At 42.3% G+C, this 20208-nt stretch overlaps 1 protein-coding gene across 1 annotated transcript in view; it reads left to right on the top strand.

The window, feature by feature from the left end:
- POLR2M (RNA polymerase II subunit M) overlaps positions 1 to 20208 on the top strand; it is a 65392-nt gene that overhangs the window by 35728 nt on the left and 9456 nt on the right. Inside the window, exon 3 of the mRNA XM_077473106.1 lies at positions 317 to 527. Coding sequence (XP_077329232.1) covers positions 317 to 527 — 211 coding nt within the window. The remainder of the gene's footprint in view (positions 1 to 316; positions 528 to 20208) is intronic.

The raw sequence follows: 20208 nt of genomic DNA, 5'->3' as shown, positions 1-20208 counted from the left end.
AACCAACAATGCACTAGCTTAGAGGAACCTATGTAGAAAATAAAAAACAAACCTTTAAAACCCCTTTAAAAGAAGAAATGTATTTGACATGTGACCATATAGCTGCTCTTCTCTGTTTTTCAAGGATGGGGAGCCTCATTTATCAGAGTGGATTTTTGTTTCGGAAGGCCAGGTAGCTTTAATGAGCACATTGAGCTGTGTGATCTACGGTATATTTTCATTAAAGCTCATACATTTTAATTAGAGATATTTTCATCTTTCACAGAAAGCCATTAAGTATATTGGTCAGCCAAGCAATTATAATATTTATTTTCAGGTTGCCGTCGAACTCCAATTCCTCAACCCCCAATCAGTCACCAGGAGAGAGGGCACTTAGGCTGTCTGCGGAAGAGAGAAGAACTCAGGACAGGAAACATCTGGATGACATCACTGCAGCTAGCCTTCCACCACTCCATTACTTACCAGCCCTGCAAATACCTCTCGAGGAATCCCTGACTCTACAGATAGAACAGAACAAGAGTTATGAGGTACGTTTTTTTTTTTTTTTTTTTTTTTTTCCAATGGAAAGTATAGGAACGCCAGGCACATTATGTTAAAGCAACCACATATGTATATCAAACGGAAGATAAGTTGCTAGTGTACTTGATAATATGCCGCATTAGACAAGGAGAATGATTTACTAAAACTGGAGAGTGCAAAATCTGATAGTTCTGCATAGAAACCAATCAGCTTCCATGTTTGTTTTATTGTGAAAGCTTAAATGAACAAGCTAAAGTTAGAAACTGACTGATTACCATGCACAGCTGCACCAGATTCTGAATGCTCCAGTTTTAGTAAATATCCCCCAAGGTCTTTTATTTTGCACGCTATGTATTATGCCTGTAGATCCTCTCCCTCACCATGTGCTGTGCAATACTCCTTTACAATTATTATACAGGATTTATAAATGTTTTCCTCTGTTCTAGGCACCATAAATCTTAACTGTTCTGTTTTTATGGTTTTTGTTTTGTGTGAATTATATTTGTGTTCACAGTCAAGGGTGTCGGTACACTATACAAGGGGACATTTACAGTGCATCTGGAAAGCATTCACAGCACTTCACTTTTTTCACATTTTGTTATGTTACAGCCTTATTCCAAGATGTATTAAATTCATTATTTTCCTCCGCGTGCAGCCCCCAACCACCTATTGGTGCCTCCTTGGTGATTGATGTAGGCCACCGCCATCCCTCCCCGGCCTTGATCGTCCGGGTGCTTTGCCGGATGCCCCCTCTCAGGCGCCCGGGCTCGAGGCTTCCGAGTCCCCTTCGCCCCCCCCCTGGGTAAAGGGCAGTGGGGCCCATGCGGTACTGGCAGGCAGGTTCCCCCTCGAAAGACTGAGGGGGAGGGCTGCCCGAAACGGTCTCTCCCCCACCCTCTACTCCCGGGGCTTCCCCCATCTCGAAATGCATTCTTCTGGGTCCCATGGGTGTCGGGAGGGGAGCCAGGCAGGAAGCTTCAGTAGTGTCTACTTTGGTTAATGCTAGGAAGCCTGCCTCCAGAGTCCTAAAGAGTCTGGAAGGCATATGTCTCCTGGTGTGGATCCAGGGGTTGGCACCCCAGAAAGTATTTCATAGGTAGGATCCTTGAATTCCTGCAGATGGGACTGGAAATTAAGCTGGCTTTGAGTACTATCAAGGGCCAAGTCTCGGCCTTATCAGCATTGTTCCAACAGCCTCTTGCTTCAAACTCTCTGGTTCGTAACTTTATTCAAGGGTAACGTGGATTAATCCTCCTGTCAGGCCACCCCTGAACCCTTGGGATTTGAATTTAGTCTTATCGGCTTTACAGAAAGTCTTTTGAGTCTATAGGATATTCCCCTGGTTCTTTTGACGAGAAAGATAATCTTTTTGGTTGCCATATCCTCTGCCAGAAAGGTATCGGAATTGGCGGCTCTTTCTTTTAAAGAGCCGTATTTGATTATTCATAAGGATGAGGTGGTATTGCTGCCTCATCCTGAATTCCTACCAAAGGTAGTGACAGGTTTTCATTTAAACCAAGGTATTGTTCTGCCTTCTTCTTTTTTCCAAGAACCTCAATCTAGGGAAGAGAAGTCACCACATTCCCTTGATGTAGTGAGCGGTCAAGGTCTATTTAAAGGAGACCGCTCAGATTCGCAAAACAGATGTTTTGTTTGTATTGCCAGGTTCTAAAACAGGACAGACGGCATCAATATATACTATTTCCAAATGGATTTGTCAAGTGATAGTTCAAGCTTATGGTCAAAAGAGGAAAATTCCTCCTTTTTTCATGTTAAAGCGCCCTCCACCAGGACTGTAAGTGCTTCTTGGGCAGTGCATCACCAAGCCTCCATGGCTCAGATCTGCAAGGCCACAACTTGGTCTTCAGTCCATACATTTACCAGATTCTATCAAATCGATGTAAAAGGTCATGAGGATATTGCCTTTGGTCGCAGTGTACTGCAGGCTGCAGTATGTGTCCTCAAGTCTCCTAATGCCCTACTTTTTTGTTGTCTCCCTCCCTTCAGTTGCCATTGCTATGGAACATTCCACATAGTAACTACTATGGCTCTGTGTCCCATGTTGTACGATTAAGAAAATAGGATTTTTATAACAGCTTACCTGTAAAATCCTTTTCTTTGAAGTACATCACGGGACACAGAGGTCCCTCCCATCTTTGGTATACACGTATCTTGCTTAAGTACTAGTATCACTGGAATGTGCACACAAAATATTGAAAGTGACAAACAATGATCCCAGCGCCCTATGCAGTAAGTCAAAACTCACCCTAACAAGCTGCTATCATACAAAAGGACAAATCACAAAAATATATAGTATACCGTATCCGTACCCTAATTACCCCGCATATACTATATTGACAGCGCTAAAACAAAAAAGGGAAAATAATCAAAAAATAAAATATAATAAATATATAGAGGATAAAATATAATAAATATATGGAGGATAATAATTCAGTGTCTAAAAAAAGTCACTAGCAAGTGTCCATAATATCTCCAAACATATATGACTCAATATTCAATTGAGCTATCACACTTTGGAAAAAAGTTCAGAAAAGAAGATCCATCTCCGAAGAAGAAAACACCAGTGTGCGAAGGGTCTGACGGCCGGTGACACCCCTTATGGTAATTCACTCACCAGAACCCAAAGGGTTAACAGGCACTTCACTACGGCTGTAGAAGTAGTCCCACTAGTGTCCCTCCGGAAAATCGTCTTATCAGAACACCATAGGTTCCTCTCTCTCGGGCTCCCTGCTCTCTCACCGATAAGAGTTCACTTAATTCTCATTCACAGCCCCAGATCCACATATAGAAAACAATAAAATATAGATTCCATAGTGCAACACAGCTTTATTCATTAAAAACACTCATGCGCTTAAAATCATACGTACACAATGTGCACAGCAAAATGTCACATTTAAAATGTCACTTGCAGTGATAACGAGGTGGTCTCACCGCAGTCCTGAGCGCGTTTGGTCGAATACTGCCTCAGCTTCCACGGCGGGTCCCGGGTAACCACTCCGAATAGCCTGCTCTGGTGACGTATAGCTGCCTGGTCACGCCCATACGCGTTTCGTCATCACGTCTTCGTCCGTGGGCGTGGCCAGGCAACGCAGCTAGTCCATTTAAATACCTTGCGGGGCGGGAAGCCAGATCAAAATAACGCCCACGTCCGGCCCCCTCTCCTCGCATTCGATGTGACAATGTAATGACATCGCCGTATAAGCGATCGTCATAACAACGGCCTGCTAAAAATCACTATCTAGCTTAAGGGGAAGGAAATGAAGAAAACCTTCTGCTTTGTTCATTGTTACATGATTAGGTCCCGCCGTGCAAGCCATCAGCATACCGGCCAGGATACTGATAACAGAACCTTATCCTTATTGCCTATCTAAAATACCTGTATGCCTACCCCATCACCTATATTAGTTTAAACAGGGCATATCATTACTATGATATAACAAATCCGGGGCATACTGCTGTAGATATTATGAGTCTACACTAAACCATATTACAATATGTCAAAGTCACCTATGTGCAAACTATAAGTGATCAAAATTATCACTCACTGATCGACCAATAAGCACAAAATCCCAATTATCCAGTCTAGATGACAGAGGTGAGAAAAAATGAAAATGAAAATAAAATGATATGATGGAAAAAAATATATAAAACAAATAAATAAAATTAAAAATAAAAAATAAATAAAGGTGAAAATAAAAATAAAAATAAAAATAAAAATAAAAATAAAAATAAATATAAAAATAAAAATAAAATTAAAATAAATAAAATAAAAAATGAATAAACGTCAAAATAAAATAAAGAAAATAAATAAACAGAACTGTGAAAATGAAATAAAAATAATGATGATACAAATGGGAGAGAATAAAAATAAATAAAAATGAAAATAAAAACAAAATTGCTGAATATTAGAACCCATGCATTGGATGATAACAACACGCTCAAACTCAAATCCCAACTTTTCTATAATAAATAAAATCAATAATCACTAATAAAGCAGTTAATATCTAACTCTATGTTCAAACCAAAAGGACTCAAAGTATTTGTACGGAAAATCCATTCCGTTTCTCGCTTGGATATCTCCCGGACTAGGTTGCTGCCCTTCCAATCAGGAAAGATCCTATCCACTCCCCAAAACTTGAGTCCAGTTGGGTCCCTACCATGTTCACGTCTAAAATGTAGGGAAACACTATGTTCTTTATAACCGATGGAGATGTTATAAATATGTTCTGCTATCCTGGTGCATAGCTTTCTTTTAGTACGTCCTACATACATAAGCCCACACGGGCACTGAAGGACATATACTACATGCGTGGTAACACATGTAATGAATTGATCGATTTTGAAATTTTGTCCATTACCAGTAGAGGTGAACTGGACCAACCCTCTTAGATGATTACAAACTGATTTGCAAGCCCGGCAGTTGCGACAGGCATAAAAGCCAGCTCTATCCCAAAACATAAGTGGTTTAGAGGGAGGATCCAGAACCTTTTTAACTAATTTATCCCCAAAGGAGGAGTTCCGCCTATATATAAACCTAGGTCTATCCGGAATGACATCCCTGAGAGTCTTATCCAATTTAAGAATATTCCAATATTTATGGATAATACCCTCCACCTCTTTATATTGAGTATGTAGAGTACTAATAAAACTCCATTCCTGTGTGTTTCCAGTTTTATTTTCTTTGGGTCGTAAACATTGTTCCTGAGGAACCCGAAGAACCCGTTGTAACTCTTGGTCCAAAATCTCAGCTGGGTAACCCTTTTCAACAAATTTGTCTCTAACTAGGGACACTTGTGTCAGGTAATCAACATCAGAAGTACAGTTTCTCCTCACACGGAGAAACTGTCCCTTTGGAATCCCCCTTAACCAAAGGGGGTGATGACCACTATGAATGGGGATAAAACTGTTTCTGTCCGTGGGTTTGAAAAACACCTTTGTGGATAGGTTAGTCCTCTCTCTCATTACTGTTACATCGAGAAAATTAATAGTTTGTTTACTCCAACTAAACTCTAATTTAATATTGTTGTTATTATTATTTAAACTATCGGAGAAGCTCATCAAGGAATCCTCAGTGCCCTGCCAAATGAAAAACAAATCATCAATATACCTTTGATAAAATAATAGTTCACTTCTTCGATTTGCAAAGATGCGAAAATCCTCCCATTGGCTCATAAATAAATTAGCCAAACTTGGTGCGAACTTTGAACCCATCGCCACCCCTTTCTTTTGGTTATAGAATTTGTCATTATACCAAAAGTAGTTGTGAGAGAGGCAAAACTCAAGAGACATACTCAAAAATTTCTTCTGGATAAAAGGCAAATCATCTCTCTGGGAAAAAGCCCAGTTGAGAGCCAACAGAGCGTCCTCATGTTGTATAATAGTGTAGAGCGAGGCTACATCCGCCGTTACCAGATAAATCTCAGCTTCTGCAGGGAACTCAACCTCCCGTAGTAATTTTAGAAAACTAGTGGTATCTTTCAAATAGGAACGTGTAGTGACTACACTCATCTGCAAGAAGTGGTCTAGATATTGTCCAATCCTTGCAGTCACTGAGTTAATTCCATTGACAATTGGTCTGGCCGGGGGGTCACTCTGATCTTTATGAATTTTGGGTAGTGTATAGATGTTAGGAATTCTGTTATAACTCGGTACCAGAAACAATTGTTCTTTCTTCGTTAAAACACGCATACAATACCCATAATTCACCAGATTCGTCAAATCCTTACGGTAAGACTTTGTGGGATCTTTAACTAATGGTGTATACGTTGTTTGATCTGACAGCATATTAATCAGCTGAGTATGATAAAACTGCTTGTCAAGAAGTACCACACCTCCCCCTTTATCAGCTGGTCGGACTATTATATCCTTCCTCTCCTCTAGGGCTTTAATCCCTTCTTTAATGTGTTTGGGACAGAGATTTTTCTTCAAAGGCAGGATATTCAAGTCTCTGAGCACTGATTGCTTAAAAACCTCCACCTGATGATTAGAAGGTAATGAAGGATTAAACAATGACTTGTTCCTGAGTCCACTATTAATGCCTATTGTCTCACTGTTCCTATTATTCATTATCATGCTATTGTTTGAAAGCATGTATTTCTTAATATTAATCTTACGTACATATTTGTGTACGTCAATATAGACATTAAATTTATTCATAGTCTGCCGAACAGAGCATTTTAAACCAGCGTTCAAAATGTTCTTCTCCTTCTGGGATAAAATTGCTTGGGTCAGATTGTAAATCCCTGTCATTCCGTCTCCCTGCGTCTTTTTTTGCTTGAGGCGCTTACCGGCTCTGCAGCCTCTTTTGTGATGGTTTTTAATTGCCTGATTGGGCTGTACGGCATTCCCCAATCTTGGGGTTGCCTCCATTCCTGAGTGTTCTGAGTGGTTGGAGGGTACGGCGGTCGACCCCTCCATGGACGTCCCCCTCTTGATCTCCCTCTCCATTGACCTCTCCCTCCTCTCCCTAAAAAAGGGGGCCTCTGAGTATTATGAGGTGAGGATGATCTCAATAATGGTGTAAATCGGTTGTATGTGTCAACCTGGTAAGGCCCTTGTTGATTATATACCGGGCGAGGGTCCCTATATCCCTTATTTGGTTGGTAGTATCCCTGATTTTTCTGGGATTTTTTACTTACTAAGTTTAATTTTTTTGGCAGGACTTCATCAGTCATCCTTGGGATATTCCCAGAATTCTTTGATGTTCCTGATGATGATTGAATCCCTACTCTACCCTCATTAATCACTTCTTGTGTTGGTGGCCTATTACCTTCTTGCCAGCTATAAATAGTATGGTTTCTGAAGTCATTGTAATCTCTCCTAAATTTTTTTATTTTCTTTTTCTGTGTTTCTCTATCTACCTTTTCTAACTTCTTCTGAATATCATTATTAAAAGAAACCCATTGTGGCACTGAGGATTCCTTGATGAGCTTCTCCGATAGTTTAAATAATAATAACAACAATATTAAATTAGAGTTTAGTTGGAGTAAACAAACTATTAATTTTCTCGATGTAACAGTAATGAGAGAGAGGACTAACCTATCCACAAAGGTGTTTTTCAAACCCACGGACAGAAACAGTTTTATCCCCATTCATAGTGGTCATCACCCCCTTTGGTTAAGGGGGATTCCAAAGGGACAGTTTCTCCGTGTGAGGAGAAACTGTACTTCTGATGTTGATTACCTGACACAAGTGTCCCTAGTTAGAGACAAATTTGTTGAAAAGGGTTACCCAGCTGAGATTTTGGACCAAGAGTTACAACGGGTTCTTCGGGTTCCTCAGGAACAATGTTTACGACCCAAAGAAAATAAAACTGGAAACACACAGGAATGGAGTTTTATTAGTACTCTACATACTCAATATAAAGAGGTGGAGGGTATTATCCATAAATATTGGAATATTCTTAAATTGGATAAGACTCTCAGGGATGTCATTCCGGATAGACCTAGGTTTATATATAGGCGGAACTCCTCCTTTGGGGATAAATTAGTTAAAAAGGTTCTGGATCCTCCCTCTAAACCACTTATGTTTTGGGATAGAGCTGGCTTTTATGCCTGTCGCAACTGCCGGGCTTGCAAATCAGTTTGTAATCATCTAAGAGGGTTGGTCCAGTTCACCTCTACTGGTAATGGACAAAATTTCAAAATCGATCAATTCATTACATGTGTTACCACGCATGTAGTATATGTCCTTCAGTGCCCGTGTGGGCTTATGTATGTAGGACGTACTAAAAGAAAGCTATGCACCAGGATAGCAGAACATATTTATAACATCTCCATCGGTTATAAAGAACATAGTGTTTCCCTACATTTTAGACGTGAACATGGTAGGGACCCAACTGGACTCAAGTTTTGGGGAGTGGATAGGATCTTTCCTGATTGGAAGGGCAGCAACCTAGTCCGGGAGATATCCAAGCGAGAAACGGAATGGATTTTCCGTACAAATACTTTGAGTCCTTTTGGTTTGAACATAGAGTTAGATATTAACTGCTTTATTAGTGATTATTGATTTTATTTATTATAGAAAAGTTGGGATTTGAGTTTGAGCGTGTTGTTATCATCCAATGCATGGGTTCTAATATTCAGCAATTTTGTTTTTATTTTCATTTTTATTTATTTTTATTCTCTCCCATTTGTATCATCATTATTTTTATTTCATTTTCACAGTTCTGTTTATTTATTTTCTTTATTTTATTTTGACGTTTATTCATTTTTTATTTTATTTATTTTAATTTTATTTTTATTTTTATATTTATTTTTATTTTTATTTTTATTTTTATTTTTATTTTTATTTTCACCTTTATTTATTTTTTATTTTTAATTTTATTTATTTGTTTTATATATTTTTTTCCATCATATCATTTTATTTTCATTTTCATTTTTTCTCACCTCTGTCATCTAGACTGGATAATTGGGATTTTGTGCTTATTGGTCGATCAGTGAGTGATAATTTTGATCACTTATAGTTTGCACATAGGTGACTTTGACATATTGTAATATGGTTTAGTGTAGACTCATAATATCTACAGCAGTATGCCCCGGATTTGTTATATCATAGTAATGATATGCCCTGTTTAAACTAATATAGGTGATGGGGTAGGCATACAGGTATTTTAGATAGGCAATAAGGATAAGGTTCTGTTATCAGTATCCTGGCCGGTATGCTGATGGCTTGCACGGCGGGACCTAATCATGTAACAATGAACAAAGCAGAAGGTTTTCTTCATTTCCTTCCCCTTAAGCTAGATAGTGATTTTTAGCAGGCCGTTGTTATGACGATCGCTTATACGGCGATGTCATTACATTGTCACATCGAATGCGAGGAGAGGGGGCCGGACGTGGGCGTTATTTTGATCTGGCTTCCCGCCCCGCAAGGTATTTAAATGGACTAGCTGCGTTGCCTGGCCACGCCCACGGACGAAGACGTGATGACGAAACGCGTATGGGCGTGACCAGGCAGCTATACGTCACCAGAGCAGGCTATTCGGAGTGGTTACCCGGGACCCGCCGTGGAAGCTGAGGCAGTATTCGACCAAACGCGCTCAGGACTGCGGTGAGACCACCTCGTTATCACTGCAAGTGACATTTTAAATGTGACATTTTGCTGTGCACATTGTGTACGTATGATTTTAAGCGCATGAGTGTTTTTAATGAATAAAGCTGTGTTGCACTATGGAATCTATATTTTATTGTTTTCTATATGTGGATCTGGGGCTGTGAATGAGAATTAAGTGAACTCTTATCGGTGAGAGAGCAGGGAGCCCGAGAGAGAGGAACCTATGGTGTTCTGATAAGACGATTTTCCGGAGGGACACTAGTGGGACTACTTCTACAGCCGTAGTGAAGTGCCTGTTAACCCTTTGGGTTCTGGTGAGTGAATTACCATAAGGGGTGTCACCGGCCGTCAGACCCTTCGCACACTGGTGTTTTCTTCTTCGGAGATGGATCTTCTTTTCTGAACTTTTTTCCAAAGTGTGATAGCTCAATTGAATATTGAGTCATATATGTTTGGAGATATTATGGACACTTGCTAGTGACTTTTTTTAGACACTGAATTATTATCCTCCATATATTTATTATATTTTATCCTCTATATATTTATTATATTTTATTTTTTGATTATTTTCCCTTTTTTGTTTTAGCGCTGTCAATATAGTATATGCGGGGTAATTAGGGTACGGATACGGTATACTATATATTTTTGTGATTTGTCCTTTTGTATGATAGCAGCTTGTTAGGGTGAGTTTTGACTTACTGCATAGGGCGCTGGGATCATTGTTTGTCACTTTCAATATTTTGTGTGCACATTCCAGTGATACTAGTACTTGTTACATTGTTTTATTTACCCTGAGCGAACATGGAGGCAGTCAATTTTTTGAGGGATCGACAGATCGATTTAGAAACAGTTTTTTCCTTTGAAGGGGGGGAACTTGAGGATAATGATTACACCGAAACTTTGACAGCTCTGGCCAACACCCTGGAGAAACAAGTCCGTACATGGTGGGATATCTGTACGTTTGAACAATATCTCAAGGACAAATTAATAATGAGAAGTCTGAGGTGGGATGTGGCACCTCAAGACGGCCTTGATGATATTTGCTCTATGTCAGAGTGGCTTGATTTTTTTAATGGTGTTGGCTACAAATTGCAGCAATTAGTCTTAATACGTAAAAAGAAAAAAATGGTGATCCTGGAAAAAAGGATTGCAGATTTACAAGCATCACTCGAACCAATAAGGGGCAGTCCACAATGGGTTTCTTTTAATAATGATATTCAGAAGAAGTTAGAAAAGGTAGATAGAGAAACACAGAAAAAGAAAATAAAAAAATTTAGGAGAGATTACAATGACTTCAGAAACCATACTATTTATAGCTGGCAAGAAGGTAATAGGCCACCAACACAAGAAGTGATTAATGAGGGTAGAGTAGGGATTCAATCATCATCAGGAACATCAAAGAATTCTGGGAATATCCCAAGGATGACTGATGAAGTCCTGCCAAAAAAATTAAACTTAGTAAGTAAAAAATCCCAGAAAAATCAGGGATACTACCAACCAAATAAGGGATATAGGGACCCTCGCCCGGTATATAATCAACAAGGGCCTTACCAGGTTGACACATACAACCGATTTACACCATTATTGAGATCATCCTCACCTCATAATACTCAGAGGCCCCCTTTTTTAGGGAGAGGAGGGAGAGGTCAATGGAGAGGGAGATCAAGAGGGGGACGTCCATGGAGGGGTCGACCGCCGTACCCTCCAACCACTCAGAACACTCAGGAATGGAGGCAACCCCAAGATTGGGGAATGCCGTACAGCCCAATCAGGCAATTAAAAACCATCACAAAAGAGGCTGCAGAGCCGGTAAGCGCCTCAAGCAAAAAAAGACGCAGGGAGACGGAATGACAGGGATTTACAATCTGACCCAAGCAATTTTATCCCAGAAGGAGAAGAACATTTTGAACGCTGGTTTAAAATGCTCTGTTCGGCAGACTATGAATAAATTTAATGTCTATATTGACGTACACAAATATGTACGTAAGATTAATATTAAGAAATACATGCTTTCAAACAATAGCATGATAATGAATAATAGGAACAGTGAGACAATAGGCATTAATAGTGGACTCAGGAACAAGTCATTGTTTAATCCTTCATTACCTTCTAATCATCAGGTGGAGGTTTTTAAGCAATCAGTGCTCAGAGACTTGAATATCCTGCCTTTGAAGAAAAATCTCTGTCCCAAACACATTAAAGAAGGGATTAAAGCCCTAGAGGAGAGGAAGGATATAATAGTCCGACCAGCTGATAAAGGGGGAGGTGTGGTACTTCTTGACAAGCAGTTTTATCATACTCAGCTGATTAATATGCTGTCAGATCAAACAACGTATACACCATTAGTTAAAGATCCCACAAAGTCTTACCGTAAGGATTTGACGAATCTGGTGAATTATGGGTATTGTATGCGTGTTTTAACGAAGAAAGAACAATTGTTTCTGGTACCGAGTTATAACAGAATTCCTAACATCTATACACTACCCAAAATTCATAAAGATCAGAGTGACCCCCCGGCCAGACCAATTGTCAATGGAATTAACTCAGTGACTGCAAGGATTGGACAATATCTAGACCACTTCTTGCAGATGAGTGTAGTCACTACACGTTCCTATTTGAAAGATACCACTAGTTTTCTAAAATTACTACGGGAGGTTGAGTTCCCTGCAGAAGCTGAGATTTATCTGGTAACGGCGGATGTAGCCTCGCTCTACACTATTATACAACATGAGGACGCTCTGTTGGCTCTCAACTGGGCTTTTTCCCAGAGAGATGATTTGCCTTTTATCCAGAAGAAATTTTTGAGTATGTCTCTTGAGTTTTGCCTCTCTCACAACTACTTTTGGTATAATGACAAATTCTATAACCAAAAGAAAGGGGTGGCGATGGGTTCAAAGTTCGCACCAAGTTTGGCTAATTTATTTATGAGCCAATGGGAGGATTTTCGCATCTTTGCAAATCGAAGAAGTGAACTATTATTTTATCAAAGGTATATTGATGATTTGTTTTTCATTTGGCAGGGCACTGAGGATTCCTTGATGAGCTTCTCCGATAGTTTAAATAATAATAACAACAATATTAAATTAGAGTTTAGTTGGAGTAAACAAACTATTAATTTTCTCGATGTAACAGTAATGAGAGAGAGGACTAACCTATCCACAAAGGTGTTTTTCAAACCCACGGACAGAAACAGTTTTATCCCCATTCATAGTGGTCATCACCCCCTTTGGTTAAGGGGGATTCCAAAGGGACAGTTTCTCCGTGTGAGGAGAAACTGTACTTCTGATGTTGATTACCTGACACAAGTGTCCCTAGTTAGAGACAAATTTGTTGAAAAGGGTTACCCAGCTGAGATTTTGGACCAAGAGTTACAACGGGTTCTTCGGGTTCCTCAGGAACAATGTTTACGACCCAAAGAAAATAAAACTGGAAACACACAGGAATGGAGTTTTATTAGTACTCTACATACTCAATATAAAGAGGTGGAGGGTATTATCCATAAATATTGGAATATTCTTAAATTGGATAAGACTCTCAGGGATGTCATTCCGGATAGACCTAGGTTTATATATAGGCGGAACTCCTCCTTTGGGGATAAATTAGTTAAAAAGGTTCTGGATCCTCCCTCTAAACCACTTATGTTTTGGGATAGAGCTGGCTTTTATGCCTGTCGCAACTGCCGGGCTTGCAAATCAGTTTGTAATCATCTAAGAGGGTTGGTCCAGTTCACCTCTACTGGTAATGGACAAAATTTCAAAATCGATCAATTCATTACATGTGTTACCACGCATGTAGTATATGTCCTTCAGTGCCCGTGTGGGCTTATGTATGTAGGACGTACTAAAAGAAAGCTATGCACCAGGATAGCAGAACATATTTATAACATCTCCATCGGTTATAAAGAACATAGTGTTTCCCTACATTTTAGACGTGAACATGGTAGGGACCCAACTGGACTCAAGTTTTGGGGAGTGGATAGGATCTTTCCTGATTGGAAGGGCAGCAACCTAGTCCGGGAGATATCCAAGCGAGAAACGGAATGGATTTTCCGTACAAATACTTTGAGTCCTTTTGGTTTGAACATAGAGTTAGATATTAACTGCTTTATTAGTGATTATTGATTTTATTTATTATAGAAAAGTTGGGATTTGAGTTTGAGCGTGTTGTTATCATCCAATGCATGGGTTCTAATATTCAGCAATTTTGTTTTTATTTTCATTTTTATTTATTTTTATTCTCTCCCATTTGTATCATCATTATTTTTATTTCATTTTCACAGTTCTGTTTATTTATTTTCTTTATTTTATTTTGACGTTTATTCATTTTTTATTTTATTTATTTTAATTTTATTTTTATTTTTATATTTATTTTTATTTTTATTTTTATTTTTATTTTTATTTTCACCTTTATTTATTTTTTATTTTTAATTTTATTTATTTGTTTTATATATTTTTTTCCATCATATCATTTTATTTTCATTTTCATTTTTTCTCACCTCTGTCATCTAGACTGGATAATTGGGATTTTGTGCTTATTGGTCGATCAGTGAGTGATAATTTTGATCACTTATAGTTTGCACATAGGTGACTTTGACATATTGTAATATGGTTTAGTGTAGACTCATAATATCTACAGCAGTATGCCCCGGATTTGTTATATCATAGTAATGATATGCCCTGTTTAAACTAATATAGGTGATGGGGTAGGCATACAGGTATTTTAGATAGGCAATAAGGATAAGGTTCTGTTATCAGTATCCTGGCCGGTATGCTGATGGCTTGCACGGCGGGACCTAATCATGTAACAATGAACAAAGCAGAAGGTTTTCTTCATTTCCTTCCCCTTAAGCTAGATAGTGATTTTTAGCAGGCCGTTGTTATGACGATCGCTTATACGGCGATGTCATTACATTGTCACATCGAATGCGAGGAGAGGGGGCCGGACGTGGGCGTTATTTTGATCTGGCTTCCCGCCCCGCAAGGTATTTAAATGGACTAGCTGCGTTGCCTGGCCACGCCCACGGACGAAGACGTGATGACGAAACGCGTATGGGCGTGACCAGGCAGCTATACGTCACCAGAGCAGGCTATTCGGAGTGGTTACCCGGGACCCGCCGTGGAAGCTGAGGCAGTATTCGACCAAACGCGCTCAGGACTGCGGTGAGAACACCTCGTTATCACTGCAAGTGACATTTTAAATGTGACATTTTGCTGTGCACATTGTGTACGTATGATTTTAAGCGCATGAGTGTTTTTAATGAATAAAGCTGTGTTGCACTATGGAATCTATATTTTATTGTTTTCTATATGTGGATCTGGGGCTGTGAATGAGAATTAAGTGAACTCTTATCGGTGAGAGAGCAGGGAGCCCGAGAGAGAGGAACCTATGGTGTTCTGATAAGACGATTTTCCGGAGGGACACTAGTGGGACTACTTCTACAGCCGTAGTGAAGTGCCTGTTAACCCTTTGGGTTCTGGTGAGTGAATTACCATAAGGGGTGTCACCGGCCGTCAGACCCTTCGCACACTGGTGTTTTCTTCTTCGGAGATGGATCTTCTTTTCTGAACTTTTTTCCAAAGTGTGATAGCTCAATTGAATATTGAGTCATATATGTTTGGAGATATTATGGACACTTGCTAGTGACTTTTTTTAGACACTGAATTATTATCCTCCATATATTTATTATATTTTATCCTCTATATATTTATTATATTTTATTTTTTGATTATTTTCCCTTTTTTGTTTTAGCGCTGTCAATATAGTATATGCGGGGTAATTAGGGTACGGATACGGTATACTATATATTTTTGTGACGTATCTTGCTTAGTTGCAAAACTGAGGTACTCTCAGTACTGGGAGGGGTTATATAGGGAGTTCACTTTTTGTCTTGGTGTGCCAGTGTCCATGGCTTATAACCCACATAGTAACTACTATGGCTCTGTGTCCCATGATGTATTTCAAAGAAAAGGATTTTACAGGTAAGCTGTTATAAAAATCCTATTTCTCTTATATTTACCGACCGACACAGCTCCTCTTAGCCATTGGGTTGTTACGCCACCTTTAGGAGAATAGTAGGCATTTCATGTTATGTAACACACAGAACTCTCCAGTTTTGCCCAGGGGACGGTCCCCTAGGTAACAACCCTCCAGCCTGCCATCCAGTCATCAGTTTCCTTTTGCCTAGTGAAGGAGGACCTAGGAACCCTGACTGGACCATCGGTCCTTGTTTTTTTTTTTTTTTTTTTAATTATTTTTTTTTTTTGGGTGTTTTTCTGCAGAAGCTTGGCTTTTTGCGCAAAATTAAAGCAGATCACAGGATCTATCAACAGCCAGCTGGGTGACAGGCTGGCTACCCTTATCGTTGTAGTCTCCCCAGCATGGCCATCGAGCGTGTGCAGGCCAGAGCTCCGCGCTGGGTCGGCCACGACGAAACCTCAGCTCCAGAGGTGGTCGTGAGCTTTTATTCTCCGGGGCACACATATGAATAGGCTACTGATGTCTGCGTCAGTGTGCCAGGCCAGCAGCCACCCTGTACTGATCAGTGAGTAGGTCTGTAATGGAATGTCTCCAAGCTCTTCAGGACTGGTAAGTACAGCTCTCCCCGCCTTAGTGGGGCTGAGCAGGTGGGCATTCCCTGGGAGGTCGATTCGGGGTCCCTCACCTCCCTCTCTTCTCTCCCTGTCCCTCCCACCTTTTGGGGGATGCTGCAGAGCGGTGTGTGTGTGTGTCTGTGCAGGGGCTCTGGCTGGCTGTGTCCTGGGTCCTGTTTTTCATGTCCCTGGAGATGCCTGTGAGACTGTGCTTGTGTCCTGTGCAGCACTGTTTCACCGCCATTTTTTTCTCTCTATCCCTATGGCTTTTGCATACAGCGACCATCTTACATGTGGGCAAGAGAAAGCATGCTCTCCTGGGCTTCGGTGGCCATTTTCCCTGTGATTTGTCTTTATACTGGACGTCGGCGGCCATTTTCTGGAAGCCTGAACACGTTTCAGTGTTCTCTAGCGGCAGCATGTGCTCTGGTGGCTATTTTCCCTGTGTTTTATGTCCTTATGCTGGACGCTGGGTGGCCATTTTATTTGAGCAGTTTCAGTACCATTAGCAGTACCATTAGCAGCTGCTTCCACCGAGCTGATTCCTCTGCACCTGGGAGACAACAGCGACTACAGGCTCTACCTGCTGGATAGCGCAGAACCCCTCAGGGTGGTAAGTCCTGCGGGAAAGAGCCCCTCAGCCAGCAGCAGTAAGGAGGGTGGGACTGTCACTGTCCTAAGTCCCCTTTAGGTGGCAGACAGGGTAGGGTCAGCATTGCTTCAGAATGCAGTGCCCTTGGACACCTTGTCTCCGGTCCTCAATTAGTTCGTTGCCAAGATGGAGGCAGTGCGTGGACGCAAAGGTGCTAAAAAACGGCCCCTGCCCCACCGTCCTCTGGGGAGAGCTTTGAGGCAGACTCGGGCCCCGCTGAGGCTAGTGACCTGTGCTCTGTCCTTTCAGATGGCGCTAACCAGGACCATTCGGACAGTGAGGATGAGTCCCCGTCCGGGTCCGTACGCGACAAAGTGCTTGTTGGAGCACTTATCGCAGCTGCGCGTGATACCCTGAAGATTCGGGAGCCAGCAGATTCCTCTGCTGAGGTAGCGGTCCCTTTTGGGTCCCATAAGGCAGCCCGTTCACCTAACGTGTTCCTGTATCTGACTTATTACAAGGAATGGGGTCGCCCGCAACGGACCATTTCGGTACCCAATTACATGGCGGTGCGTTACCCCTTTTGAGAAGAGCCTTCTCAAAAAATAGTTTGGCTTCTCTGGTAGTGGACCCCCCAGTATCCCGGTTAAACAAAGTAACCACGATCCTGGTAGAGGGGATTCCTGCATTTAAGGATCCCACGGACAGGAAGGCCAAAGCAGGGGCTCGTTCCTTGTTTACGGTTGTGGGGTCAGCCGTGCGACCAGTACTGGCATCCGCACTAGCAGACCAATTAGTGCAAGGCCTTAAGTACGTTTATGACACGTTCCTGGATATTCTCCCTCTGCTATCCAGGACTTCAGTGTCAGCAGTGTTGCTGAGGCGCCTGATTTGGTTGAAATGCTAGTCTGCTGACCAGGCATCCAAAAAAACCATGACGGATCTTCCCTTCCTTCACTACCGGTTCTTTGGAGCCTCCTTGGATGACATTATTAATACTGCCACAGGTGGTAAGAGTACTCTACTCCCACAGGCCAAGAAGGCTAAGGAGCCATGCCGTAGGCAAGGGCCCTCTTGTTCCGCTCACAAAGCTTTTTCGTCCGCCTAGGAGCTTTGGCTAAACATCCCCAGCCCCACAGGACGACCACGGAAGGACAGAAACGTCCCTGGAACCACAAGCCTGCAAACAAAAGTGCTACCGCATGAAGGTTTGCCCCCACCCATGAATCGGGTGGGGAGTTGCCTTCGGGAGTTTTCAGCCCGGTGGTCCTCTCGACTGTCCGACCAATGGGATCTCACGGCTTCCCACGGCTACAAAATAGAGTTTCTCTCTTGGCCGCAAAACGGATTCTTCCCCTTCAGCATACCCGTTTCTGCGGGGTGATTGTACCTGTTCCAGAGTCGGAATGTTTCCAGGGGTTCTACTCAAACCTGTTTGTAGTTCCCAGGAAGGAAGGGGTACGTCCGATCTTGGATCTAAAAGCCCTCAATCACTTTGTAAAAGTACAGAGGTTCAGAATGGAATCAGTTCGCTCAGTAGTTGCTGCACTCCATCAAGGGGACTCCCTGGCATCCTTGGACATCCAGTATATGTACCTGCACATACCCATATGCCTCCGGCATCAAAAGTTTCTGCGGTTTGCAGTTGGGGGAAGCCCACCATCAGTTTGTGGCTCTCCCTTTTGGTTTGGCATCAGCCCCCCAAGTCTTTACCAAGGTATTGGCTCCAGTTTTGGCGTTGCTGTGGCAACGTGGGATCGCGATCATGGGATATCTAGACGATCTTCTCCTGAGAGCATCTTCCGCATCAGAATTAGAAGAGGATGTGGCGATCTCCATGAAGACCCTGCAAGAATTTGGGTGGCTGTTAAACCTAAAGAAGTTGGTGGTAGTACCGACCCAACATTTGGAGTACCTAGGCTTGTTGCTGGACTCCAAGGAATGGAGGGCTTTTCTCCCTTCAGACAAGCTGCAGACTTTCAGAGCCGCAGTAAAACTACTGATGAACCACAAGTAGTCATTGCTTCGCTTCTGCATGCGAGTCCTGGGACTCATGGTGGCCTCCGAGGCAGTACCGTATGCCCAGTTCCACACCAGAGTTCTGCAGAAGGAGATTTTGACAAAATGGGACAAATCTGTTGTCCCTGGATCGACAGATCCAGGTGAGCCAGTTAGTCAGAGATTCACTGATCTGGTGGCTGAGGTCCCCGGTGCTTCAGTCCGGGAAGTCGTTCCTGCCTCTGAAATGGACAGTGATCATAATGGACACCAGCCTATCCGGCTGGGGTGGAGTGATGGGGGTTCAGTTGGCTCAGGGCCTCTGGTCGATGGAGGAATCCAAGTTGCCGATCAATCTGCTCAAGCTAAGATCGATCATATGGTCGATGAGACTGCAAGGGCGTCTGGTCAGGATCCAGTCAGACAACGCCACTGCGGTGGCATTCGCATCACCAAGAAGGAACGAGAAACTCAGCTGCTGCATGGGAGGTTGCTCACATACTTCGGTGGGCAGAGCGACATGTACCGGCCCTGTCGGCCATTTACATTCCGGGAGTGGAGAACTGGCAGGCGGACTATCTAAGTTGCCAGATGCTGGACCCAGAAGAATGGGCGTTGCATCCGGAGGTGTTCAGGCTACTGTGCCTGCGGTGGGGTACACCAGACGTGGATCTTCTGGCCTCCTGACTCAATTAGAAGGTGCAGAGATTTGTGTCCAGGACAAGAGATCCTTGGGCGGACGCGTCAGACACGTTGGTGGCTCCATGGGAGCAGTACCGGCTGATTTGCGCCTTTCTTCTGCTCAAACTGTTGCCACATCTGCTTCGCAGAGTGGAGGCTGGGGGGGAGGGGTTCCAGTGATAGTGATCGCCCCAGATTGGCCCCGGCAGCCCTGGTACACTGACCTAGTATGCCTGGTGGCGGATGCTCCTTGGTGGTTGCCGATGCGAGAAGACCACCTGTCACAAGGTCCGATACTCCATCCTGCTTTACCGTCTCTGGTTTTAACAGCATGGCTGTTGAAAGCCAGGTGCTAAGGAACCGAGGTCTGTCAGACTTGGTAATCTCCACTATGCTGAGGGCACAAAAATCTTCTTCTCGGAAGATATACCATTGTACGTGGAAGGCTTATTTCTCCATGTGTGAGGAGATGGGGTGTCGTCCGCATGCCTATTCCATTTCCAGAATCCTGCTGTTCTTACAGCAAGGAGTGGACCAGAAACTGGCTTTAAGCACCATCAAGGGACAGATATCAGCCTTGGCTGTTTTTTTCCAATGACCCCTGGCATCTCACTCATTGGTAAGCACCTTTTGTGCAAGGGGTTTGGCATGTAGTCCCTCCGGTGCGACCGCCCCTACCTCCCTGGGATCTGAACTTGGTGCCATTGGCGCTTCAGAAACCGCCGTTTGAGAACATGAGGGAAACTCCCTTAT

Source organism: Lithobates pipiens, unplaced genomic scaffold, assembly GCF_037356315.1.
Source record: "Lithobates pipiens isolate NorthernLeopardFrog02 unplaced genomic scaffold, aLitPip1_a1.2 Scaffold_8, whole genome shotgun sequence".
NCBI lineage: Eukaryota > Metazoa > Chordata > Amphibia > Anura > Ranidae > Lithobates > Lithobates pipiens.
The sequence above is the reverse complement of the archived record's forward strand: the minus strand, read 5'-3'. Positions and strand labels throughout refer to the sequence as shown.